General features: G+C 41.0%; 1 protein-coding gene across 1 annotated transcript; it reads left to right on the forward strand.

Moving 5' to 3' along the window:
* The first annotated feature begins 942 nt into the window (after window positions 1-942).
* C3H6orf58 (chromosome 3 C6orf58 homolog) lies at window positions 943-24,093 on the forward strand. Its single transcript, XM_032777659.1, has 6 exons — window positions 943-1,321; window positions 6,978-7,064; window positions 10,878-11,062; window positions 14,826-14,962; window positions 20,604-20,842; window positions 23,978-24,093. Exons 1-6 carry the CDS (start codon window positions 943-945, stop codon window positions 24,091-24,093), a joined length of 1,143 nt encoding a protein of 380 aa, XP_032633550.1.
* The last annotated feature ends 2,839 nt before the right edge of the window (window positions 24,094-26,932 follow it).

The raw sequence follows: 26,932 nt of genomic DNA on the forward strand, positions 1-26,932 counted from the left end.
TAGGGATCCTGTATGTACAGATAGCTGGAACCACGAATAAAGAATAGTTTCAACTAATGTTCCCTGTAAAGTGTCTGGCTGGGCAGCAGTCTTGTATGTACTGCACAGGTCCGAAACGTGCCACTTATGCCTCCTCCATGCAGCTCAGCAGAAACAGTAGTTACCTGTCGCAATTAACTACTGTTATGGTTTCAACACAGAGCTCCACACCTCCAGAGCTGCTGCTGACAGGACCAACCCCCCACCATCACCACCACCACACACTTACCCCCTCCCCTCCCCTCCACACAACACCCCTCACTGAAAAAAAGGCATAAGCTTGCCCAAGGACAAAAATGTATTGCTCAGTGGAGTTTGTAGCCCTCTCACTACAACAAATTTTTAGAGGGAACATTGGTAGCAGGAAGTTACTTTCAGTTTTCCTGACAGAGGTTGTCTAGGTATTGGGCTACATATACACATTAACCCACAGCCCAGCACTGCATTGTCCAAGGAGGAGCACAAGTCCCCTCCCTACTGCTCCCTCATTTTTGCCCCTCTGCTCTTGTTATTGTTTCTCAGCTTCCCATCCCCACCCCTTGTTTTTCCCCTTTTGTGGCCTCACCTCCATTTTTTAAATCCCTTCTCCTCCCATTTTTATCCCCATTTTGTTGGAGGAGAAGATTGTTATGGTAAGAGGGCAGCAGCTTCATTTATTTCTGCTTCTTTCCTCTGTTGTTATTGAGCATGTTCAAGTTACTCAGAGCTGATACTGCACCAGAGATCCCTCATCTCCCCATCCCTGCCTCAAAGGCAGCATTGGAATGGGAGAGGTATGAGAATCACTCTTGGTGTGTCAGTCTGACAGAGCCACGTCAGCTTCATGGAAAAAGGGGCAGGGTGATCCATGCTGACTGACTGTATAGGTAGCCTGAGCCATCATCCCTGCCCCTGCCTTCCCTGATGAAAGCTCATCCCTACTCTGAAAGCCCCAGATGTGTGTATAAGATGGTCCTACTTGACATGCGTGTGTTCCTGGGGCAGCACTCTCTTCTCCTTGTGCTACTGACCGCCATTGCTCTCAGTTCAGCAACTGTAGTAGCACTAACCCAAGAGGATGTCTGCAAAAAGGGTGTCTATCCTCCTCTGTGGCATCAGGCTCCAGGAAGCATAGAAGATTTCCCAGTACATGGCAACAAAATCATCATCAGTGCCTGGAACTATCTAGAGAGACTGGGAGTGTATAAGATCTTGCTCAACTATTCAGCTAAATATTTCACCATGTCTGGATCAAATATCCTATGGGGCTTGCCTCTTCAGCTTGGCTGGCAATATCGTACAGGTACAAACTTTCTCCTTAAAAGGGCTGTAATAACTAAATATTTAATAGATAAATGCAGGTTAGTTATTTTCATGGCCTCTTACTTGCAACCAGTACAGTCCCATGCATTCGGAATTTTGCTTTACCCAGAAGAGAGTTAAGTTGCTAGGTTGGAAGGGAACTTTTGAAATGAATGCAATGTCCTTGCACTGTTGAGCAACAGATATGGGGATTTGATGTTGCCTGGCTGATATAGGAAGATATTGCCACATACAATGTTAATCAAAAGCAAGTATGGATTTTAAAAATCCTGCTAGGCCAAAAATAGAGGTAGAAAATTAATAAATTAGTGTCTTAATTCACTGCTTTAAAAAGCATTTCCTGGTCATCTAATTTTATACTGGATATTGCAACTCTCATTTAAAAATATTAACAGACTGTTTTTACTGTTGTTTTAATTTGGTAGCTTATGAGATCTTCATTGGTAGCTTCAGCATAATTCCTTGAATGGGTTGAAAAATTTTAATTTTTTATGAATTTGTTTTTGAAAATATTTTCAAATCTTGTTCCTTTTTTACCAGCTTGAAAAGCGTGAGAGATTTTTTGAAATTTCAAAGTTTTGACAAAAAGATTTGTGAAAAAATTCAGGAATATGTTTGTGTAGGTCAGCGAGGCCTGGTACTTGAGGGCCCAGTCCACAAAAGCCAAGCAACATCACTATTTTCAGTGATTTGTCATTCTTGTTGTCATTCTTAATAGACAGCAAAGTGAAAGTATATATGTGATACAGGGAGGCATACTTATGCTAACCAGATTAAAGCTCGCCTGCTGGGGAACCTGGATACATACATGGGTTGCTAGCTCATGCTGAAACCCATGCTGCCAGGTCTACAGTGCTGTTGTTACTGATGCTAGCAAGTTTAAAGTTAGCATCGATACGCCTACCCACGCTAAAAATCATATCTTCATTTTGCAGTGTACACATACCCTAAAGGTCTCTCTGGGTCAGATATGAGGCACATTAGTAAGAATTTTATGAGGAATCTTGCCCTGCTACTTACTGTAGTATAACTGTTCTGTGGATAAAGGGAAGCCTCCCACTTAAAGGTGGTGTTAATTCTCCCTATTTCATGTGTTAACAACTGAATTTACCAGTGTTGCCATTCAGGAGGCTACATTTCCTAGGCAATTTCCTAGCTAAAAAATTGTTGGTAAAATTTTCAAGTAAACGTTTAAAAATCACCCTGTTTTGAAATCCCCTGCCTTCCATTGCACGGTGTTGGGAGAAGGTCCTAACTCAAACAATGCCATGCCTTTGCATCTTCCCAGTGCTATTGGGGAATTTGGAAAAAAGTTTTAGCTAAACAGGATAGCATCAGTTATCTGTTGTAACAAATTCTGCCTAGCTGTTCTGCTCTGCTCCCAGATTTTCATGGGACGTCTCTCCCTGCAAGTGTCCTCTGGATCAGCACCACACTGCTAAACCACAATGGAGAATAGGAGCCAGAGCGTCCCTTATAGGATGGTTCATGCAGTCAGCCAGAATGGGACAGTGCCAGAGCTCAACTCCTCACATTGGGCAGTAGTATAACTCCCTAGGTATCAGCACACAACACTCTTAGTAGTCTCCTGGTTTCTTCTCTGACAAGTTATTCAGCAATTCCTCAGAAATAGCTAGTTAGAGTAAAATTTTAATTACCAACACACTTCCCACACATCGACACTGCAATCTCCCATTATTCTGGTCTTAATTTAGAATATGACTTCATCAGGGCAGGGACACTATCTTTAATCGCTTTGTTTTGTAATGTGTTATGAATATCTTCAGTGCTATTAAGGAGGCTTTGGTAACTAGTGAATCTATGAATCTGTAGCTAAATGTAGTTGAGCAATAGTCTCCAGGGCTGTCACTATATCATCTTTCTAAAGCACTTAATTCACTTTGAACAACTATCAATTTTGATTTAGATTTGACCCATATCATCGACCAGTTTCAAATTAGGCTCCAAGTAGGGCTGTCAAACAATTAAAAAAATGAATCACAATTAATCGCACTGTTAAACAATAATAGAATACCATTTAGTTAAATATTTTTTGATGTTTTCTATGTTTTCAAATATATTGCTTTCAATTACAACACAGTACAAAGTGTGCAGTGCTCACTTTATATTTATTTTTATTACAAATATTTGCACTGTAAAAAACAAAAGAAATAGTATTTTTCAATTCATCTAATACAAGTCCTGTAGTGCAATCTCTTTATCATGAAAGTTGAACTTACAAATGTAGAATTATGTGCAAAAAATAACTGCTTTCAAAAATAAAACAATGTAAAACTTTAGAGCCTGCAAGTCCACTCACTCAGACAAACAAGTTTATCTGCCTTTGGAGGAGATAATGCGGCCCGCTTCTTGTTCACAATGTCACCTGAAAGTGAGAACAGGTGTTCTCACAGCACCATTATAGCCGGTGTTGCAAGATGCTTACATGCCAGATGTGCTAAAGATTCATATGTCCCCTCATGCTTCAACCACCATTCTAGGGGACATGCGTCCATGCTGATGACAGGTTCTGCTCCATAACAGTCGAAAGTAGTGCAGACCGATCCATGTTCCTTTTCATCATGAGTCAGATGCCACCAGCAGAAGGTTGATTTTCTTTTTTGGTGGTTCGGGTTCTATAATTTCTGCATCAGAGTGTTGCTCTTTTAAGACCTCTGAAAGCATGCTCCATACCTTATCCCTCTCAGATTTTGGAAGGCACTTCAGATTCTTAAATCTTGGATCAAGTGCTGTAGCTATCTTTAGAAATCTCACATTGGTATGTCTGGTTTTGTTCAATATCTTCATTAATGATCTGGAGGATGGCATGGACTGCACTCTCAGCAAGTTTGCAGATGACACTAAACTGGGAGGAGTGGTAGACACACTGGAGGGTAGGGATAGGATACAGAGGGACCTAGACAAATTAGAAGACTGGGCCAAAAGAAACCTGATGAGATTCAATAAGGACAAGTGCAGAGTCCTGCACTAGGACGGAAGAATCCCATTCACTAATTACAGACTAGGGACCAAAGGCTAGGAAGCAGTGTGCAGAAAAAGAGTAGGGTACAGTGGACAAGAACCTGGATATGAGTCAACAGTGTGCCCTTGTTGCCAAGAGGCTAACAGCATTTTAGGCTGTATAAGTAAGGGGTATTGGCAGCAGATCGAGAGACGTGATCATTCTCCTCTATTCAACACTGGTGAGGCCTCATCTGGAGTAGTGTGTCCAGTTTTGGGCCCCACACTACAGAAGGATGTGGAAAAATTGGAAAGAGTCCAGTGGAGGGCAACAAAAATGATTAGGGGGCTGAGCACATGACCTATGAGGAGAGGCTGAGGAAACTGGGATTGTTTAGTCTGAAGAAGAACAAATGAGGGGGGATTTAATTTGATAGCGCTTTCAACTACCTGAAAGGGGGTTCCAAAAAGGATGGATCTAGAATGTTCTCAGTGGTACCTGATGACCGAACAAGAAGTAATGGTCTCAAGTTGCAGTGGGGGAGGTTTAGGTTGGATATTAGGAAAAACTTTTTCACTAGGAGGGTGGTGAAGCACTGGAATGGGTTACCTAGAAAGGTGCTGGAATCTCCTTTCTTAGAGGTTTTTAAAGTCAGGCTTGACAAAGCCCTGGCTGGGATGATTTAGTTGGGAATTGATCCTGCTTTGAGCAGGGAGTTGGACTAGATGACCTCCTGAGGTCCCTTCCAACCCTGATATTCTATGATTTGCATTTTGTCAAATCTGCAGCAAAAGTGTTCTTAAAATGACGTGCTGAGTCATAGTCCGAGATTGCTATAACATGAACTATATGGCAGAATGTGGGTAAAACAGAACAGAAGACATACAATTCTCCCCCAAGAAGTTCAGTCACAAATCTATTTAATGCATTTTTTTTTAACAAGCGTCATCAGCATGGAAGTGTGCCCGCTGGAATTGCAGCTGAAGCATGAAGGGGCATACAAATGGTTAGCATATCTGGTACATAAATACCTTGCAATGCTGGCTACAAAAATGCCATGCAAATGCCTGTTCTCACTTTCTGGTGACATTGTAAATAAGAAGTGGGCAGCAGTATCTCCGTAAATGTAAACAAACTTGTTTGTCTTAGTGAACAAGAAGTAGGACTGAGTGGACTTGTACGCTCTGAAGTTTTACATTCTTTTGTTTTTGAATGCAGTTATGTAACAAAAAAAATCTAAATTTGTAAATTGCATTTTCATGATAAAGATCGCACTATAGTACTTGTATGAGGTGAAATGAAAAATACTATTTCTTTTGTTTATCATTTTTACAGTGCAAATATTTGTAATCATAAATAATAATATAAAGTGAGCAGTGTACACTTTGTATTCTGTGTTGTAATTGAAATCAATATATTTGAAAATGTAGAAGAACATCCAAAAATATTTAATAAATTTCAATGAGTATTCTATTGTTTAACAGTGAGATTAAAACTGTGATTGTGATTAATTTTTTTAATCACAATTAATTTTTTTGAGTCAATCGTGTGAGTTAACTGCGATTAATTGCTAGTCCTAGGTCCTAGTTGTTTCATTCTGATTGCACAATATATGGAAATACAATAGTAGAAGGATCTCCAAACTTTTTCGTAATATGGATCACATCCTACCAGAGGGATTATCTTGTGGACATCTCACCATTCATGATTACACATCTTCCCTTAGGCAAGTACAGCCATTATTTATATAGAAAATAGTAATCGAGAAGGATTTAAATGTATTTTAGATTTCATTTAATGTGATTTATCTGGCAGAAATATATCCAACTCATTCTCCACATACCAAATGCGCTGCTGTCCAGCATTTGGGAACCTCTGAAATAGCAGGTATTGTAGGACCTGATTCACCAAAGCACATGCGTAAATAGTTTGTTTAATAAGCATGAGACTACTCATGTCACATGCTTTAATAGGTGTAAAAGTGAAATGCTTAATTACAATGAGGTTACTCATATAATTAATGTTAAACACATGATTTAAACGTGTTGCCGAAGAGGAAGAGGATACTTATATTACATCCTTAAATGCCTTCAGAGAATCACCATGAGACTGTAAACATGTTTAACATTAAGCACGTGTTGAAGAGTTTGGCTGAACAGGAGTGGGATTACTCAGATGCTTAATATTGAGTACACACTTTTGTGCTTTGTTGAGTTGAGGCCAGGGTTTGGGAGTCTCAGTTCACTGGCATTCTGTACTTAGGGGTACAAACCTCCCCAGAGCAGCTGGGTGAAATATTTATACTGTGCTGTTCATTAGGTGTGTCTAGTACATAAGTGGTTTTGCTTCTGTTGTCAAATTAGCATTAACTGTGCATTTATAAATTATAAATGTCAGATTTTTATGTTTTCCAGCTTTCAGACAGTTCTATATTTACAGTTCTTCAAATAAGTTTACAGCCAGTAGTAGCAAAAGCCAATTTATTAATGCATCTTTTATGCACTATAGGAGGCATTAACTGTGAAATTAAACCACTATATGAACAGTAACTATTTTCTTTCACTGAGCCAAATCCTGCATGCTTTACTTATGCAAGAAGTCCCATAGGCTTCAATGGGACTGCTCCTGTGAATAAAGTGAGCAGCTTCTGGCATTCTATTTTGTTTTGATTCAGGCAGGCTAGCAGATCCTTCCAATGTTACCACCTGCAGCCATGGTGCTCGACAGCATCTGTGCATCTCTGTACGAAGCTGGTGGGCCTGTAAGTACATGTTATTAGTTTGCTCTTATTTGGAAAACAAGTAATGACCTAGAAGGTAATTCAGAGTCTCCTATCCACTTGAACTCCACTAAAGTAATTTCAGCATTATACGACTGTGTAGTGAAAGTTCACAGAATGCTATCTAAACACAAGTAAATTAAAACTTCTTAACCCTGAAACTTGTGAATGCTTAAATTCTCAACCTTAAAGTGTGACTGTATTCTGAAAAGTGAGTAAAAATAGCAGTGTGGGGTTCCATATTTGGTATCTATCAATGACCCCAGATCCAATTTGTTCATTTTAACTGCCAGCACCGCAGCTAGTTAATGATGTGAAAGTCAAGCCAGGTTCTTTCTGGTTCATGCACCAGCATGAAGAATAAAAATCCTGTGGAGCAACTCTATCCTCAGCTGCACCTTCCCAACTCCACTGTTGTCAATACTATTGCACTGGGGTAATTGGACAGGAGGAACAGGAGTAGACTAATCCCACAGGAAGCAAGCCTGTGCTCTTATCATCATCTCCTCCCCTCAGAGTACATGAATCCTTTTCTGAGATAAAAGTGTAAAGCCATCAGCTCACCCACCAGGTCTGTAAGAGGAACAACACTGCCCAGACTTTCGTATGGAAGGGAAAACACACTGCTCCTACATCAGCAGTTTTCAAACTTTGAGCTGAGTCACCCTCCCCACCTTTCAATTACAATTATTGGTTGCGCCAGCCCCTCCCACTTTGGGATTTCAGGGCAGAGGAAGGTGCATGTGATGGTCTCTGAGGTGGAACCAGCACTGGGCATGGAGGCTGCCAGCAGTGGAAATGGGCACGGGTACCGCAGATGTTAACCCTGGCCCACACGTTGAGTGGCCCAAAAAGGTGTCGGGGAGGAGGTTCCACTCCCTCCTCAAGCTCCGCTGTACAAGGTTGGCACCAGCTGCCCGGCATCGCCACTTGCACCTCTCCCCCACCTTCCTCCATGCCCCCCAGGAAGGTGCACCCCACAGTTTGAAAATCTCTGCTCTACATACATCCAGGCTTGTTAAGTCTCAATACTGGCAGTTGATTTATTGCCCTTTCCTTTAGGCTTATGAGTTTCAGGAACTTATGTAGCAGAATCTTCCGTTTTCCAAAAAACACTGTGCCAGAGTTTTCAGATCAACAGAGATGCATTCTTTACCAGCTGAGGATTGGAGTGTCTTAATTCTTTACCAACTGAGGATTGGAGCGCCATTCTACTCTCTTTTTAATTCATAGACATATGGAAATAAGCTCCAAAAACACACATTGAAACAATATAGCTATTTTTTCCCCCAGAGTTGGTCTTACATGGCATATTTCTAGTCTTTCTACTGAAGCCTAATTCCTCAAAGAAAGAAAAAATATTATTTTTTTTAAAAAAAGAAATCACTAACTTCCTACTGGCCTGTTTGTCACTGAGAGCTACCCACATGCCAGTTCAGAAACTTTACCTATTCTAAAGTGAACCATAAAAAGTATACTCTTCTCTGTTTCCATATCCAAAAATGAATGATCTAGTTCAGAGATTTTAAAGAAATTTCTATTTTATGTCCTGGGTAAGATTTTCAAAAGCATCTAAGTGATTTAGATTCTAAGGCCTCATTGAAAGGCAATGGGATCTGGGCTTGGCGCTTTTGATATGAGACTTAGACTCTTAGGCCACTTAAGCCTTGCAATGCTGAGTGGAGTAGTTCCTGAATACCTTCGAAAAAGCTGGGCCATAGGTGCTTTTGTAATTTTATCTTATGCCTTTTTTCAAAAAGGAAACTGGCAGGTAGAAAAAAAAACGAGAATAATGCTTTACAGCTTAACATGACTATTTGAGCTTAAAGACACTTACATGGAATAAATGTTTGTTAAAAAAAACCGTTCTTTTAGATAGGGCAGGCTTTCCTAAAGAAAACTTCAATCTTCAAGTTTTTATAACCTTTTTTAATGTTCAACCGATAGTCTCTCCCCTTTAAAATAATCTTTCTCCTCCATCACTTCTGCCCCTCACTCTCGAATCTCCCCTGCTCATATTTTCCTGTCATGTGACCCTCCTCCTGCTCCACACCACCTGCTGGCAGGCTACCTGAATCTACTTCATCCTAGCAAACTCCACAGAAGTGGAGACTTCTGTAATTAAGAGTCTGGCAACAATTCAGTCTCTAAAAATATATATCACTTGACCAGTGGGTGCTCAAACTTACAAACAAACATAGGAATTGCCAGACGGGATCAAACCATCTAATCCAGCAGCCTATCTCCGACAGTGGCCAGCATTACAGAGGAAGGTGTGAGAAACCTTGCATTAGGATAACCAGTTTGAATGGGTATCACGATGTCATCATGTAACCTTAGCGAAATAGAAACTTCACTTTACTTTTAACTGTGCTTACACTACCACTCTTCAGCAACATTACAGCACATTTGCTACATAGAGCTCACAGTATATGACTTTTTTTGCTATCTTCAGAAAAGATGATCAAATAAACCCATTCCTGGGGTGGAGCAGTGCAAGTATGGGCATGTGTTGAAGAGTAAACTAGCAAGATGCATGTAAAACACAACAGCTATATCACTTTGTTTATATGTTGCATTTGTCCCGATCCCCATCCTTTTCTCCTTCTTTGATTGTAAACTTTTCAGTGCTGGGCTCCAATCTCAATACACTTCTGAAGCACCAAGCAAACTTTCAGTGCTATGTAAAAGGAAAAAAAATGTATCAGGCTTATAAATGTATGAAGGTAAATATGAGTTTAAAATAAGAGCTGTAATGTGTAATTAGAGGTATGTAATGCATACCTTCCTTCCATGCAGGTTTTTATAGCATGCCCATCATCATGGTAAGTCCCACTTTCTGAGTAATAGAGCATTGTCAAACAAGGAGTACTGCTGACACTAATAGGAGACAATGTCAAACCTTTGGTATCCTTCTGATTGAGTGTAAAGCTTGAGGGCATGAGCAGAGTCAACTACATACTGTATTTTAACTAGCATCATTCTCATATCATGGAAATGTGTCTTCATAGGAAAAGAAAGAGGCTATATGATCTTCAGCCACTTTTTCCCCAAGCATGCAGTACAAATACACCACAGACTTCCAGATCTGTTTGATGAGCCCCTACTTAAACAGTCAGAAATACGATTACTGTAACCACTATCTATTTTCAATCACTGGTTTGTTATTTCAGAAAGCCTGCCACGAGTGGGCCACCAAGACAACCAATATTCTTATAGATAAAACCATATTTTGAGGCCATTCCTGAATTTCTTGTGCACCTAAAATTCAATGAGTTTGCGGGGGCAAAGGAATGCTAGGAGACTGGGAGTGAGGAGAAAAAAAAGAAAACTCCTTCTTTCAGCAGCTAGATGGAGATCAGAGACTTAAAAATCAGGAGGCATCCACAATCTATATACTGTTACAAAGCAAAGAGCCCCATAGACAACACTCAGATAAGAATGTCAGCACCTTTTCCTTTCCTAGATGCTAAGTGTGGGTACTGGGCTTCTCACCAGGATAAGGCCCATGGAGCTAATTTTCGTACCGACTTATGACTCATGAGTTTAGTCTCATGCTTGTGTCTGGTAAACTTTTAAGCCCTGTACATGGTAATATTTACGGGCCTAATTTTTCAAGTTGCTAAGTACTGATCACTTTCAACTGCCATTGACTTAACAACAATCAGACTCTCATGTGTAAATGACTGATGATTTTGAACATTAGCAGAGGCAGAATCTCACTGTTTTCTCTAGGTAGGCATGTTTCATTCACTTGCAACTGTCATCTCTTTTTATTTTAACGCATTATTATAGCTGTAAATTACTATCTGAGTATTATACCATTTCTGGGTGCCATGGAAGCTGGTTTCTTTGGACAGTTGCAACATGAGATAAAAATATTACCACCAGAAGAGCAAAGAGCAGACTTCTGCTACAGCACTGCCGACTGCCATTCCCACATTCCAAAAGTCATGGATGCATGGAAGGCTTATTTTGAGGTAGATCATCTTTTTTTTTTTGTTCATAGTTTGTGACAGATGATACCAAAATATTGCTTTTTAAAGTTATTATTAATGTTTAAGAATCAGAGAGCCTGATTCACATCTCATTAGTACCAGCGTCAGTTAGGAGAAAGCCAAATGAAGTCAATGGAGTTACCGTGATGTAAAACTAGTTAGAGAGCAGTATCATATCCAAAATTTTTAAAGATTGTAGCTTTATTTCTTCACTTAAAATAATTATGTGTTTCGGAATCTGACTCAAGAGATTGTTATGCTAATACCTATACTAGTAATTTGGGAGCTGTGCTATGGCTATACAAGGAACAGAAATGTGACAGAGAATATTCTCCTTCAGAAATGCCCTAATCCTACTTTTATATGATCCCTTTGCTTCTTTGAGTGTCAAGAGAGTTGTTGACAGTTTCACTCAGAAAGGCATTCTTCTGCACACATACTCAGTCTCTCCCTCTCACTTTGCACCTTTTCCCTAAAAGAGAGGTGACAGTTTCTTCTCCATCCTAAGTTTCAATAATGATTCCTTTAGTTAGACTTCCTCTCAGATTTTTTGTGAACAGCCAGAAATGCAAATATTATAATGTCCAGTCATCAGAGACTCAAAGTCTAAAACAAAAATTCTCTTGGTAAGCTAGACAGATGAACCAGAAAGCTGCAGGGTATGATTGGATCAGTCATTACAGATATTTTAAGTTTATTCATCTGAAATAATATGTTGAGAAGATTATAATCAAAGAACTAAAATTATAATCCTAACCTAAAAGACAGCTAGCAGGATAAATTTGACTGCTAACATTCTTTCATACTTCCTGAAAATCTATATCAATGCACTTGCAAGTGTGTAAGAGATTGCTCAAGTAAGACCAGGAAGACAAGGATTGTAGCATGGAAAATTCCATGATGTCAAAACACAGAACTGTTGTTTATAATAAGGCTTTTTAATAAAAAATTTCCCCACTATTGTGAATACTAGTTCAACTCCACAAGTTTTGGCAACATTGGAAACCTACAGGAAGCGTTTTGTTTTGTTTGCTTGTTTAAAATCAACAACATATCCTAACAATTTCTTGGGACCTCTCCACATTCCAAAAAATCAAGTAAAGCCACTGCACAACTTAATTTAGAAATCAGTGCCCACTTACTGTAGCAGTAAGAGGTAATCTAATGGGTACCAACCCCTTTGTTTTTTGTTGACTTGTTTTATTTCTTGTCTTCCCCTTGGAAATGATATCCTCAGCTGAATCATTCATTACAAGTACAGCAAACTATAGAAGAATTCAGTCTGCATTTTTCCCCCAACTCTAGCAGCAGTTTCCCATATTTTAAAAAGCAGAGTGGAACTGTGATGAAATGTATCCATTTAAACAGGAATTTTAAATTACAGAATGCCTTCTGGTTGCAAATCCAACTATTTCAGAGTCAGAAAAAGCACCACTTTAGGAGCAAATTACAATGTGTGTCATCCAGTTGTAGGCCTGATGCATAAGTTACTGGGTGAAATTCTATGTTGTGTATTATGCAGCAGATCAAAATAGATCAGGGGTCAGCAACCTTTCAAAAGTGGTGTGCAGAGTCTTTATTTCTCACTTTAATTTAAGGTTTCGCATGCCGGTAATACATTTGATTGGTTTTTAGAAGATCTTTCTCTATAAGTCTATATATTATATAACTAAACTAGTGTTGTATTGTAAAATAAACAAGATTTTCAAAATCTTTAAGAAGCTTCATTTAAAATTAAATTAAAATGTTGATATTATGCCACCAGCCCACTCAGCCCACTGCTGGTCTGGGGTTCTGTTCACCTAGGTCAGCAGCGGGCTGAGTGGGGCCTGCGGCTGGGACCCTGGCTGGCAAGGGTCCGGCAGCCAGGACCCCAGACCAGCAGTGGGCTGTGCGGGGCCAGCAGCCAGGACCCCAGAGTGGCTCAGCCCATTGCCACTCAAGGGTTCCATCCGCAGGCTCCTACCAGCCGGAATCTTGGCTGCCAGACCCGCTCAGCCCGCTGCCAGTCTGGGGTCCCGGCCCTGCCCACATACAGTGGGTACCTACCTTCTCCCTGGTTCTGGCCCATTCTCTTCCTCTCTCTGCACTGAGCTGAGGGTGGGAGTGCACTGAGCACGGGGCTGGGGGTGAAGAGTCTGGCTAGGAGCTAGAATGAGGGAGGGGGCTAAGGGTTGGGGCAGGAGGTTTGGGTGTGGGGCACTTACCTGGGCAGCTCCCATTTGGTGCGAGGGGTGCAGGTGGGAATGTGAGGAGTGGGTGTGTGCAGAAGCTCCCATTTGGTGCTTAGTGGGGATAGGGGGGTGCAAGTCAGGCTGTGGGGGGATGCATGGGATGTGGGGGGCTGGAAATGTGGGGAGGTGCAAGAGTCAGGGAAGAGAGCTGGGGGCATGTGAGGGGGGTGCAAGTGTCAGGACAGCAAAGGCTGGGTATGTGTGGGGGTGCTAGAGTCAGGGCTGGGGTTGTGGGGGGGTGAAGGAGTCAAGCAGAGGGCTGGGTGTGCATGAAGGGGGTACAGGGCTCAGGGCAGTGGCCTGGGGTTTGTGTGGGGCCCAGGGCTCAGAGCAGAGGGCTGGGTGTGTGTGAGGGGGGGTCAGGGCAGGGGGCTGGAGGGGATATGCCCCTATTCCATCCACTCATTCCTTCCCCAAGCCCTGCATCCACTTCTTCTCTGCAGACCCCAGGACTCCCATGCCCCATACAACCCACTCAGCTCCCTGACTGCTCTCTCCAGAGACCCCCCGCCCCTAACCACCCACCCAGGATCCCACCCCCTATCCAACCCACCCTGCTCCCTGTCCCCTGACTGCCCTCCCTTATCCAACCCCCATTGCCTCGGACCCCTTACCATGAGGCTCCTAGCAGCATGTTCTGCTCTACTCAGAGCCAGACATGCTCCCCGCAGGACCGGGCAGACCTGTCCCTCAAAGCTCTGTGCACATGACGGCAGGGCTCCAGGGGAGGGGGGAGCGTGTCTGCCTCACGATGGAGCCAAATACTCCCCCACAGGAGCACGCAGACCTTGCCCCCAGTGCGCTGTGCATGCAGCAGCATGGCTTCAGGGAAGGGGAGAGGGTAGGGAAAGGGCCAGCGGCTTGCTGTGTTTGGCCGGATGCTCCAGCCTGGGAGCGCAGACCCCACAGCTTACCACGCCAGAAGAGTGGGGCCATTTGCCCACCCCTGCATTAGGGTGTGCCTGGGCACACCTGGCACACCCTGTGCGCACGCCTATGCTTCTGCCCCTTGTCCCCACAGGGGGGAGTGGCAGAAAGAGTGGAGAAGAGCGGGCCGGGCCAGGCAGGATTTTTAATGGTCCGCTGCTTCAGCAGGCAGCAGTGGGCCATTGAAAATCGGCTCACATGCCATCTTTGGCATGCGTGCCATAGGTTGCTGACCCCTGTACTAAATTATCAGAATGGTACCCCTTCTCCCTCTCTTCCCTGGCCCCCAATTGTGTCTTCTAGATTTGACCTGGCTCCATTGAAATCAATGACAAAATCTCATTAACTTTAATGGGGTCATGACTTCACCTTGTAAATCTATTAATCATTCTTCCTCCACTCCAGATGTCAAATATTAAGCTATAATCGATATCCAATATCACCGCATTCTAACTATTTAAAAGCAATTTTCCCCAGTTAACAAAACATTTTTCAAAATAATTGTTTTTCAAGTAACAAAATATTACGCATTTTTTTTAAATATTCTCCACTGGTAATATTTTTATGTTCTGCTTTTGCTTTAGTATCTATTATCCACTGAACAGAAATCTGAAAGGCCCACAGCATCTTCCTTCTCAACAGAAAAAAATGAAGCATTGCATTACTTATGGGAAGCGCATGTAGTATCCATTGCTTATGCAGTTCCAAAGTTCAGAAACAGGTAAGAGAAAGCTGCAAAAGTAGGGTCAAAAGGGAATAATTCCTCAGTTCCATGTCCATTAGTAGGCACCATATTTGCAAGGTTTAGTATACTTTTGCTTGCTCCTCATTCGCCTGAGTCTTTAGTTATATTCTAGTGGTATGTGTTCAACAAGATTCTTATATTCAAAGAGTCTGACAGGAACCGCAACATGAACATTCCTTCTAGAAAATGGCAGGGCACCAAACCACCTAAAACATGGCTGAAGTGGCAAGAAGACCAGGAGATTTATCATTATGGGGCAGTGTATACATGAATGAACATCTAAAGAATGGCAAAGCCGCTGGTGTAGATGACAGTCACAAAGAACAAATCAAATACTTCTGACCAGCAACAAAGATCTGGTTATTCAAGTTGTTTAACACATGCTCAGCCACATATAAAATCCCCAGTGTCTGGAGGTGAGCACGTGCCATCATACCCCTTAAGCCAGGAAGAAATGGAGCTGAAGAACTTAAGGCCTATAACCATTGCTAAGCTACTTCTACAAATTATATGAGCATTTCATCTTAAACCACCTTTCACCACTTGTTGAAAAGCAACTAATCCCAGAGCAAGCTTTGAAAAGCGTATGGTAACAGGCTCTATCAGCAGCAAATGACACAGAGAATCACCAAAGATTCCTTACTACACAAAAATGGCCATACTGCATCAGACCAATAGTCCATCTAACCTTCTAGGATAAAAGTATCCTACCTTCCAGCATTGGCCAATGAAAGGTGCATTAGAGGGAATGAACAAAACAGGCAATCATTAACTGATCCATCCTTGTCGTTCACTCCCAGCTTCTTGTCAGAGGCTAGGGACACCCAGAGCTTGGGGTTGCATCCCTGATCATCTTAGCTGATAGCCATTGATGAACCTACCCTCCATGAACTTATCTAATTCTTTTTTACATCCTGTTATAGTTTTGGCCTTCACAACATCCCCTGGCAATGAGTTCCGTGGGTTGACTGAATTATGTAAAGTAGTACTTCCTTTTTGTTTGTTTTAAACCTGCTGCCTGTTAATTTCATTGGTGACCCTGGGTTCTTATGTTATGCGAAGAAGGAAATAACACTTCTTTATTCACTTTCCCCATACCATTCAGGATTTTATAGACCTCTATCAAATCCTCTTTTAGTCACTTCTTTTCCAAGCTGAAAAGTCTTGTCTTTTTAATCTCCCTTCATACGGAAGCTCTTTCATACCTTTAATCATTTTTGTTTCCCTTCTCTGTGTCTTTTCCAATTCTAATGTATCTTTTTTGAGATGGGGTGACCAGAACAGCACACAGTATTCAAGGTGTGGGAATACCATGGATTTATATAGTGGCATTATTATATTTTCTGTCTTATTAGCTATCCCTTTCCTAATAGTTCCTAACATTCAGTTAGCTTTTTTTTGACTGCCGCTGCACATTGAGTGGATCTTTTCAGAGAACATGTTTTCCTATGTGCACTACTTTGCATTTATCAGCATTGAATTTCATCTGCCATTTTGTTGTCCAGTCACCTCATTTTGTGAGATCCCTTTGTAACTCTTCTCAGTCTGCTTTCAGCTTAAGTATCTTGAGTAAAATATACTAAAATATAGAACATGACAAAAGATCACCACCTCCTACAACTGATACAATCTCTTTTAGAGAGCTGACATTTTTATATCAAACTATGCAGAAAGAACCACCAATGATGGCAACAGAAAAATGGCCTATCACAGGGGATGTGACTCTTGCCAATACTTTTCAACCAATCAATCATGTTGGCACAAAAGTTGTATCTATGCCCATGACCTATGTGTCACTGCCCAAGCCAAGGGTTTTGCCCAGAGCTACATTAAAATTGATGAGGTCTGGGCTATCAGTTTATTACCAAGAACCAACTGTGGACCAAACCAGCCAAAACACAGGTGAGTCTCTTCCATTTTTGGTACCATGAGGCCAATAGTCACTTGCTGGAGGATTCTTTGCACCTTAAAGTCTTAAAACAATGATTTGAAGACTTCAATAGCTCAGACATAGGTTAGGGGTTTATTACAGGAGAGGTTGGGTGAGATTCTGTGGCCTGCATTGTGCAGGAGGTCAGACTAGATGATCATAATGGTCCCTTCTGACCTTAAAGTCTATGACTCTATGACTCAGCATCATCTGGAATGGGGCACCATTTGCCCACTATCTCCCTAGGAGTGATGCTAGAACTCACTCTCTCCTTCAAGGCACATGTGGAGAAGATAAAAGGCAAAGTTAGCGCACAGAATAACATACGCAGGAAGCTTATACAGTCAAAATGGGGAGCCCACCCAGCAACACTAAGAGCCACTGCACTTGCACTTTGCTATTCAACGGCCAAATACTCATAACCAGAGTAGAAAAGATCAGCTCATGCAAAGAATCTGGATCTTGTTCTGAATGAACAACAATAAAAACAATAAAACCAACAAATGTGAATAGCCTTTATGTGCTAGGTGGACTCGCTCCATTGGATATCAGGAGACCAGTCACAAACAAAATGGAACGATTACAACAGGCCAACTATATCAGACATCTGTTTTGTGGCTATACTGCGGCAGTGAGCCACCTGAAATCACGGAAAAGTTTCCTTACTGCAACAGAACTGCTTAAAAAAATCACTGATTGCCACACAACTGGAACTGTAACACATATGACTAGAAATACTTATCAAGGATGTCAAAATGCACATTGACATTGTTGGACATCTTCTCACAGACACAGAGTAGGGTTGGTTGACCTGGAGATGTTTAAATCACCTCTGAACAAGAGTTGACTGCTCAAAAGTCAATATGTGGAAGTGAGGCTACTCCAGTGACCCAGACACATGTGACTGCGGCAAAACACAACCCATGGACCATCTGTTGGTCTGCCAGATCCTGCCAGACCTCAGCAGGGCCACAGGCCAGGCCAGGCCATATTATGTGCCCAGTACTGGAAAAAACTATGACTTCAGTGGAAGGACTTGAGAAGAAGATGGTCCTGATTCAGAGCCCACTGATTTCAACAGGACTTAACTTCAGTAAGTTTTGGATTAGTCTCCTAGAGAGATTTCATGAGTGACTTCCTCCAGTCCTTTCATCTACTGCCTCCATATTCACCACTTTGGTTTGCATTAACACAATCATTTCATCCTGTGCACACTCTAATTTACTCTTTCCTCTTGTTTGCTCTGTACCTCAGTTTCTCTACTGTTAAATGGGGATAATGGTTCTGACTGCCTTTGTAACGCATTTTGTTATCTATGGAGTAAAGTGCTATATAAGAGCTAATTGTTGTTCTTAGTATTAATTTAGGTATCCATTCAAGTCTTATTCCCACTCAGTTGTTTTGGTCATGATACTACTTAAAACCAAGTTAGAGAAATAATACCGCCAATGCTACCAACCATATACAGGAGTGAACTTGAGAGGAAATCTGCAGCACTTCCCTTACAATAACAAGGATTGGAACATTATTATTCTCGTAAAAGCAGCAAAGAGGCCTGTGGCACCTTATAGACTAACAGACGTATTGGAGCACGAAAGCTCATGCTCCAATATGTCTGTTAGTCTATAAGGTGCCACACGACTCTTTGCTGCTTTTTCAGATCCAGACTAACACAGCTACCCTCTGATTATTATTTTTATATCTATGCATAGTCTTAATCATTCTGCCATCATGTGTAGGAATTAGAGCTGGTTGAAAAAGCCAATTGTTTTTCACAGGAAAATTTGAAAAATATTTGTGTTTTTTTTCTGAAATTTCCCATGGAAAATTTTCAGTTTCTTGAAAAAAGTAAACAAATTCAACTTTTTTGGAATTTTGCCCAAAGGCCTTGTAAGGGGTTTGCTCTACCCACCACTGGATGGCACCACCTGCTGGCATTTCTGGGGATTAACTTGGTCAGACCAATGCCCCTTCCAGCTATTGCATGTTGTCCCTCCATCTTGGTCTCTGTCTGCAGCCTGCCTCTTGCTCCAGGAGTTGTTGCATCCCCTTTCTGACTCAGCCCTCTGGCTAGGTCACTATCATGGTTTTCCCTTCTAGGGCGGGAAGTCTCTTCTCCAAAACAGGCTCAAAGAGTCTTCTGATGCACTGCCCTACCAGTGCCACTTCCCTGGTGGCTGGTTAGGGAACCCTGGTCCACCTACTATTCCGAGATCCAGCTCAGGCACCCTCTAGTCCACAGTCAACATTTGTTCTCCCCCATACCTTGCTTCATTTCCCTGAACTCTTTCCTAACCTTCTGGTTCTCCCTTCCTTCTCTGTGGCTGCCAGATTCATGGGTTCATCATCCCAGGGAGCAACTGCAGCCTCCAGGTCTCTACAGCCTCCAAACACTTCTTTCTCCCCCCAGAGAGTGGCTGCAGCCTTTCCCACCAGCCCCTTCTGCTGCCAATCTCCTGGTTTTTGTAGAAGCTCCACCAGTCACACGCAGGTGAGCTTCTAACTAGCTGCCTGCAGCCTAACTCTCCCCTGCTTACAGCCTAATTTATCTGATTTGGGCCCACTTGGCCTAATTCAGCTCTTGCAGGGCTAGTGTGAGGAGGACATCCCATCACAGGCCTGAACATTTTAACCAAAATAAACCTTTTCAACAAAAAAATGTTTGGTTTAGTCAAAAAGCCACTTTCTGTTGAAAAGAAATGATTCTAGGATAAAATTTCAGCCAGTACAAACAATCAGAGAAACACAGTTATATAATGGAGGCACTGGTCATGACTCCACAGTTAAGGCTGCATTCCGTTTTGCACATAAAGTATGGATTCAATGTATTTCTTTAGGATGAGATATACAGCATATCCTTCCCAAACTTGCAATGCTTATTCTCTGAGTACATCACTGGTTTTCTGAGAATTTACAAGCAAATCTATTCTTTAGTTTGTGAGCCAGAATTAATTAAAAACTGGGTGGTTTTTTAAGAAGTTTAGCATCTGTGTCAGTCTTTCCTTTGTCCCAAATAATCTTAGCAAGAGAATAATATAGACACTTCAAAAATTCCTTATATTTAAAATTAAACTGAAATCCTGTTCAAAGGCTACATTTAAATTTGGTTGTAGTTAAGATATTAACTTAGTTTTTATTATTATATAGGTAACATGCAGGCTCAGGTAACTCTTAAGTAGGGCCACTGTGACTTCAGGTAACTCAGCCAATCATCACCCTTCCTTTACCGCTAATTTGAATGCTGCAGTTCTATTAGTCATAATGACTCAGTGGTATGAGGGAGACTAGTCACACATCAAGAATTCTCATTGGTAGACTACTGAGACCAGATGTCACTGCTCTTTATAGTTTGCATGGCCATATTCTAGTTTGTGCATCAGTGCTTGAAAGGCTCCGCAATGGCACTTCAAACAGCTCACTTGCACACCAAGGTAGCACTGCCAGGGAAACTGAGAAAGGAGCACCAGGGGAGCTCTTAAGGCACAGTGATATTGAGAATCTCGGACTAAGCTCTCCCTTCTACCCTTTTCACATATCTCTGGTCTCACTAATGCAGTCCTTTAAAGCAACAAGTCAGTTATGAATTAAGGCATTTTACATTTTAGATGTAATGCAATATAAATGGTAGATTAATGAGCTCTGTTAGGATTAATTTACCTGTTAACTTTGAGTTTTTATTTCTTTCAGCTTAAAATATATGTCTGGCCCCGAAGCAAGTTTTGGGGAGAATTGGGCTAATGCTGTGGATTTTATTGCAGCTACACATCTTTCTGCAGATCTACAGAACACAAACTATTTCCAGGCTTTCTTACCACCAGGGATGCTTTCTGAACATGATCAAGCCCCATTCATTAGTGACTTCAGTCCAGAGCAGAACAAAGTCTTGCTTTCATTATGTGTTCTTCACAAAACAAATGAATTGACAGGTAAGAGCCACCCATATATATCACACCTTACCCATCATCTGTATAGTAAAAAAAAAAAAAAAAAAAAAAATCATAGGTAAATGGGTCAACCAAAAGAGTGTGTGGAGACAGCTTTGAATAGGCATTGCAATGATAGTGTGTGTGTGTGCACGTACATACATCTAAGCAAGTGACATCATGCTTTTTCCCCAGTTATCAAAGGTATCATATAAATGCTAGTCTTTTTTAAAGTTAACATGAAAGCTGTAAAATAAGTTATACAGCATCATCTGATGGCAATGTTTAGAACTACAAGCTCCTACAGTTCCAGTTCATTTACAGTTATACTGCTTATATCTCTTTATTTAGTTTTCTTTATTTAGGAACAGATGTTGGCATCTTGAAGTGAAAATACAGTACAGTATAAGTATAGTGATATATAATAAGTCTGAAAGAAATCTTTAACTCACACTGTATTCATGTACAACAATACAGAACACATGTCAAATCTGTTACTGTGACAAGCTCTCTGATTTGTGAATTCAGTATTTGCTTATGTCATTCTGATGCTTCTTTGAGAGCTGCAAGAAAGTGTTCTTGGTGCAAAGGCCTTCTCACAGGAAACTTTCAGAAAGACCACAGAACTTGTAGTCAAAGAGCACTGAATAAATGTAAGAGCTGGATTATCTATAGAGAGCTTTCTTTTAGATGTTCCAGTCTTCATGGAACTTCAGCACAAACAAATTTTCATAAAACAATGGTCTTTCAGTAAGACTATCTTTTCTGTCCTTCCCCCTGTAATGCCGTTAGTGTATGCTTGGTAGGAATTTGTTTTACCAGTTGGCTATCTGTAGGATTGTTATCGTATAGGAACGGGTCTTATGTTTAATTGTATAGATGAGGACAGCCATGGTCAGTCTGATGTCTGCTTGGAAAAGGCTTCTGTAGCTAGGGACACCTGCCAATCTACTCTGAAATACTTGAGGCCCACTGAGTGGTTTGAGAATCAGGATTAAGACTTTAAATTGCACGTGAGTTGGGATTGGAGCCGTTGCAGTGACTGGAGCACTGAAATGTTGTTTCCTTATCACTAAAACTCAAATGACAGGCTGTGGCAAGTTGCTGGCCTTCACTTTCAATGCCAGGTTTTAGTGAAAGCGAACCTGAATTGACCACAGTATGGATCACTATGACCAGCTCCACCTCTAACAAGGATAGGGTGAAAGTGCCTTGCCAGCCAAAGGTAATGCAGGGGATTTCTAGCCACTGATGCCATTTGGGTGTCCAGGAGATGGAACAGTCCAGAAGGACCCTGAGTCTGTCATGCCACTTGATTAGAGGACTGACACATCCTGCTGAGGGAAATGTGCTTTTGGATAGTCATTCATACTTTTATGCTCTTGCCACTACTGTCATTTCCATTTTATCTGGATTAAGTTTCAGCCAGCTACTCCTCATCCAGGTGCTTATCGCCTTCAAACACTGGGGAAGCTAGGGGGAAGAGCAACTGCCCTGTTCAATGTGGAAGAGATGTATAGTTGGGTGTTATCTGTATATTCATGCTGCTCAAGATCACAGCATCCGCAAGTGAGTGAATGGTTGCATTGAATAACATGAGAAAGAAGCCTGACCTTTTTGGCACTCTGCAAATGGGTCCTCTAGAGGCAGATCTCCACTCACTGTGATCTGTTTGACACCAGATATCAGAGGGAGAGCTCAGCCTCCAGTTAAGTGTCTCAGAAGACTCAGCTGTGTTCATACATGGCTGGGTACCTAAAGGAGAGCATCAGCGTGTCTAGTATCATCCCAGTGCTTTAGCTGGGTGTGAAACCTCACTGCGAAGAGTTTGTTGTAGGATTATGTTAGACAACAGCTGGTGGTGAAGCTCTTTTTCTCTTCCCCCCAAATGGGAGATTAAACACATCTCCCACTTCCGTCTTCAGAACTCTCAGTTGAAATTGACATTGTCCCAAAATCTTTCCTAGCTTGTTCTCTATCCCAATAACATGTCTTCATCCTCTCTGAACTGAACTTTTGTCCTATATCTTCTTTTCTTGTCTTGTCATTTCTGGGACCTGGTTCTGCAGGCTGTTGAGCACTTCCTGTGAGATACTGAGTCTCCTCTGCTCTGGCTGACGTCAATGGGATTTGATGGGTTTTGGTACCTCACAGGACTGGGCCCTTGGACTGTAAGCTCTTTGGAGCAGGAAGGGGACATGTCTCAACCTATGTTTGTGAAGAAATACCACATAAGCATCTTGTGCTAGATAGATTTTTATTGCCAGAAGTTGTAGAGATTTGAAACAAAGTACAAGGAGCTTTATACAAACAGGCAGTAAAACCCAGCCATGCTAAGCCATAACCATCTTTTTCAACCTGGTATAAACATCTGCCTTCCAGGTGCCTAGTTTAGGCTGCTCCCTACTGTCCTCTAGTCTCCTGTAACTAGCAGGAAGCTATATTTATAGAGCTGTCCCCATTGCCCCCCCACCATTCGTTAGCTCCTGCTTGATGTCATCATTCAGGAGCACAAGTTCTATTTAGGTTTTTATACTGTACTCGTTACTGTGGTATCAGAGAACTGCCTTTTTATAGCACTCCTTTCTCACAGATGGCAGCAGGAAGGAGTGAATACTGTGTACATTGGTGTTAGTGTACGGTTTCTGAACCACAACATACACACTGTCAGCTGGACTAACTGATAGGCTGTATGAAAACATTAGTGTCTTCCCCTCCCCCATTGGCTTGATCACTCTTTGAAGCCTCAGCTTGGCAGCCATGCAAAACCTGGATGGATTTTAAAAGAAAAATAAAAAAGCATGTGATCACAACTGCTAGCATATCGTCTTTTAAACACAGATGCTATGCGGATTTGTCAAACAAGATCCCAACATCTGTATTTGATCATCCTTTCTTGCCGTGGGGTTGATGAGAGAACTTACCCAGTTGTTTATCACTACCACTCCATATATAGTTTTAAATGATTATTATGCAGGCAGCCCACTTTTGTTTTGTACATATTTCCTTCCACTATTCACACTTTGGTAGTAGGTTTCAGCAGAGGTGATGGCCTCCTTGCTCAAGAAAGCTCATCCTACTCTTTTGTAGTGGCATTGATTTTATTGTAGCAGTTTGTTCTCTTTCTTTCTTTCCAAGGTGGAGCCTTGCTGCTGCTGTGGAGAACGGTTATGTCTACTGAAGCAGGAAGGGCAATCATACAGAGTTTAATTGAAAACTTGATTACAGGCCCTGGAGTTTGTTTGATCCAGTGAGAATAAACAATGATTTGAGCTGAGCTATTTTGACAGCACTTCATGTCTTAAAAACAGTTCCAACATGAACCTGATTGATTCAACTATTTAACCCACAGTATATCGGGTGACCTGATCACATTAACTCCTTGAAGCAGGCTTTCCTATGTAGCCACGTTAGTGCCTCTCTCTCCTATTGAATCAATATCATTATGCCTAATTTTCTTAATTAGTCCTTATTTAGCTCATTTGCATGTAATTAAAATGGCTCGCTAAAATTATAAATGAGAACTCAGTCAATTTACCTTATAAACACATGTATAATTACTGAAAATTTAAATAAAATCCAGTTACAGTCTGACTGTGTCTCTCTTTCTGTAGTCAGTGGTCTTGCTAAATATGTAATTTATCTGGTCTCTGATGGTCTCAGGACTATCAGCTAGAACTGCTCTTTGAATCTGAGATCCAAAGATGATGTACTGAATTGGTATTTCTCTGCTACCGCAGAGTCCAGATTTTACAAGACAGCAGAATTAGGTTTGAAACTTCCAGCCTTTTCAATTTAAATACTGATCAGATGAATCATCTATCTGCTGTATTGCATCATGTAAACACCTCAGTTCATAACATGGAGTCAAATCCTAAATGGTGCTAGACATCTGTAGCTCCCATTGATATTATTCTCTGGCATAATCCAGCTACTGCTAGAGGACCAACAAGGACTTTGAGTATTTCATTTATTTTACCTATTAATCCATGAGCTCAACCCTAAAAAATAGCCCATTGGTAACATTTGATGGGGGCAAAATCTGTTCCTGCATTTTGAATAGCTCCATGTCAACAGCTAACAAAAAAGTTGTGGGTGACCTTCCTGCAGAGCAACTTACAGGTCAAGCTGAGCCTGCTTTTTTTGTAAAAAAAATTTTGAAAAAATTCCTAATATGTGGATGTTTTTATACAATGAAAAATGAAAGGCAACACACTTTAACTATCTTTTATTCAACACATCATTCGTTGGTCAGCAAAAAGAATCATTTTGGTATCATGTTCAGGACATTAATTTCAAATCTAAAAAGCTACGAACTATATCGCATAACACTTCTGCCATCTGAATACTACATAATGTAATAGAAACGTGCCTCACCTTTTTTCTGAAGCTTTTCCAATGCTCCTAATGTAATTGTGTGTCTTGCCATAACCACTTGATGAGTAATATATCAAGCCCATAATCATATAGAATCGATAACCCAGTAGCAACCCAATAATCAACATGTGACATCTGACTGGAACGTCATCTCCTGACTCATGTACAAAAGGCAAAATCTTTGCCAGAGACACTAGGGGTGAGATTCTCACCCCAGCTCCAGCCCTTTTCCACTATAAAAGGGCTCTTGCACCCTTCCCACTTGCTCAGTTTGATTGGCCAGTTTCCTTCCAAATTTGTATGAAGTCTGTATTGGAAATCAAGACTTGTCAGTACTTTGAGCAGTTCAATGTTATTCTGTCCTTTAATGTCCCAGGATAAAGATTTAAATTACTCAGTGTCATTTTATGGATAAACTTTTAATGTGCTTTTATGAGTCCTGTCATTATCCAAGCATTTTCAAAAGAAATACGTTAATGAGGTCTAAGAAAATATCTAAGGAGTTTTTTACCTTAATTACCTGGTTCATAGATCAGAGTAATTATACTTCAACAGATTTTGTGTATAATCTAAAAGTAATTACTACAGCTTCCACCTGTTAAAATATTAAGCTAATTGTGTTCAAGAAAACTTTGAAAACAAGATTTTGACCTTTTCTGTATTTAAATTAGCTACATCCCCGTGGAGTCTTTGGGAAAAACAAGAGCTAACAACACAAATGTCCAGACAAATCAACAAGGAGCATAACTAAGAATTGCAGTTAGAATGTATTTGTAGAATACATTTTTAAAAACCAGTAATTTCTTTACATACATTGATTACATTAATTAATAATTTTTAAATGGCAATCAGCAATTTCAGCACTTTGAAAAACAAAGTTGAGTTGAACAATTCCTCTTTTACAAAAAATAATTGTTGGGTGCTCACAAATTGGAACTGACAATAGTTAGGTCCCAATCCTGCAATGAGTTCTGTGTAGATAGATACCTGAATCCATATTAAGCCTCACTGACTTATTTTGAGGAGGGTACCCTTACTGGATCAAATCATTATTTCCTTTTTAGTCTGTGGTTTCTCTGGTGAAATTCTCACTGAAGGCAACAGAGTTTGTCTGAGTAAGGACTAGTCAGGCAGCCTTCAGAATTTGAATCATTGTTATGCTTTTTGGGTTTAGCTTTCTACAGTAGTTTCTGATTTTAGGTGTTCACGTTTGTGACAAAAGATGGCTCACTTTGAGTATAAAGTTTAGTTTAAAGATGTATTTCCCTTAAAATATATATTTAAAACTCCCCTATTCCTGATCCATGGCCTCCAGCAGGACAGAAGTCACAGTGGTTGAGGGAAATCTTTAACACTGTTTCTCAGCTCCCTCTGCAAACAATCCTCAACAGTACAAAAAAAGAGCAAATATCATTTCTTCGGGTATATACCGACCGATGATCAGGAGAAGGCTGGGGGATAGGAGTGAATGGAGCTTGTACAAGCTGGCCTCTGGAATCAGACTCAGCAAACTTCATTTTCTGAAGAAAGAAAGAAACAAACTGCATTTATAGCTCTTTTTCTTGCTAAATTAGACTTGAAAATGTAAATAGATGTAACATGAGTACCATAATTGAAAAGAACAAATAGCAGGATTTCACCTCTCCTAAGAAACTAGGGAAAGGAGTTCTGAATGAAATTACAGTAAGGTGGGTGTACAACTGGTTAAAACACCAC

The sequence above is a fragment of the Chelonoidis abingdonii genome, chromosome 3 (assembly GCF_003597395.2).
Source record: "Chelonoidis abingdonii isolate Lonesome George chromosome 3, CheloAbing_2.0, whole genome shotgun sequence".
Classification (NCBI taxonomy): Eukaryota; Metazoa; Chordata; order Testudines; family Testudinidae; genus Chelonoidis; species Chelonoidis abingdonii.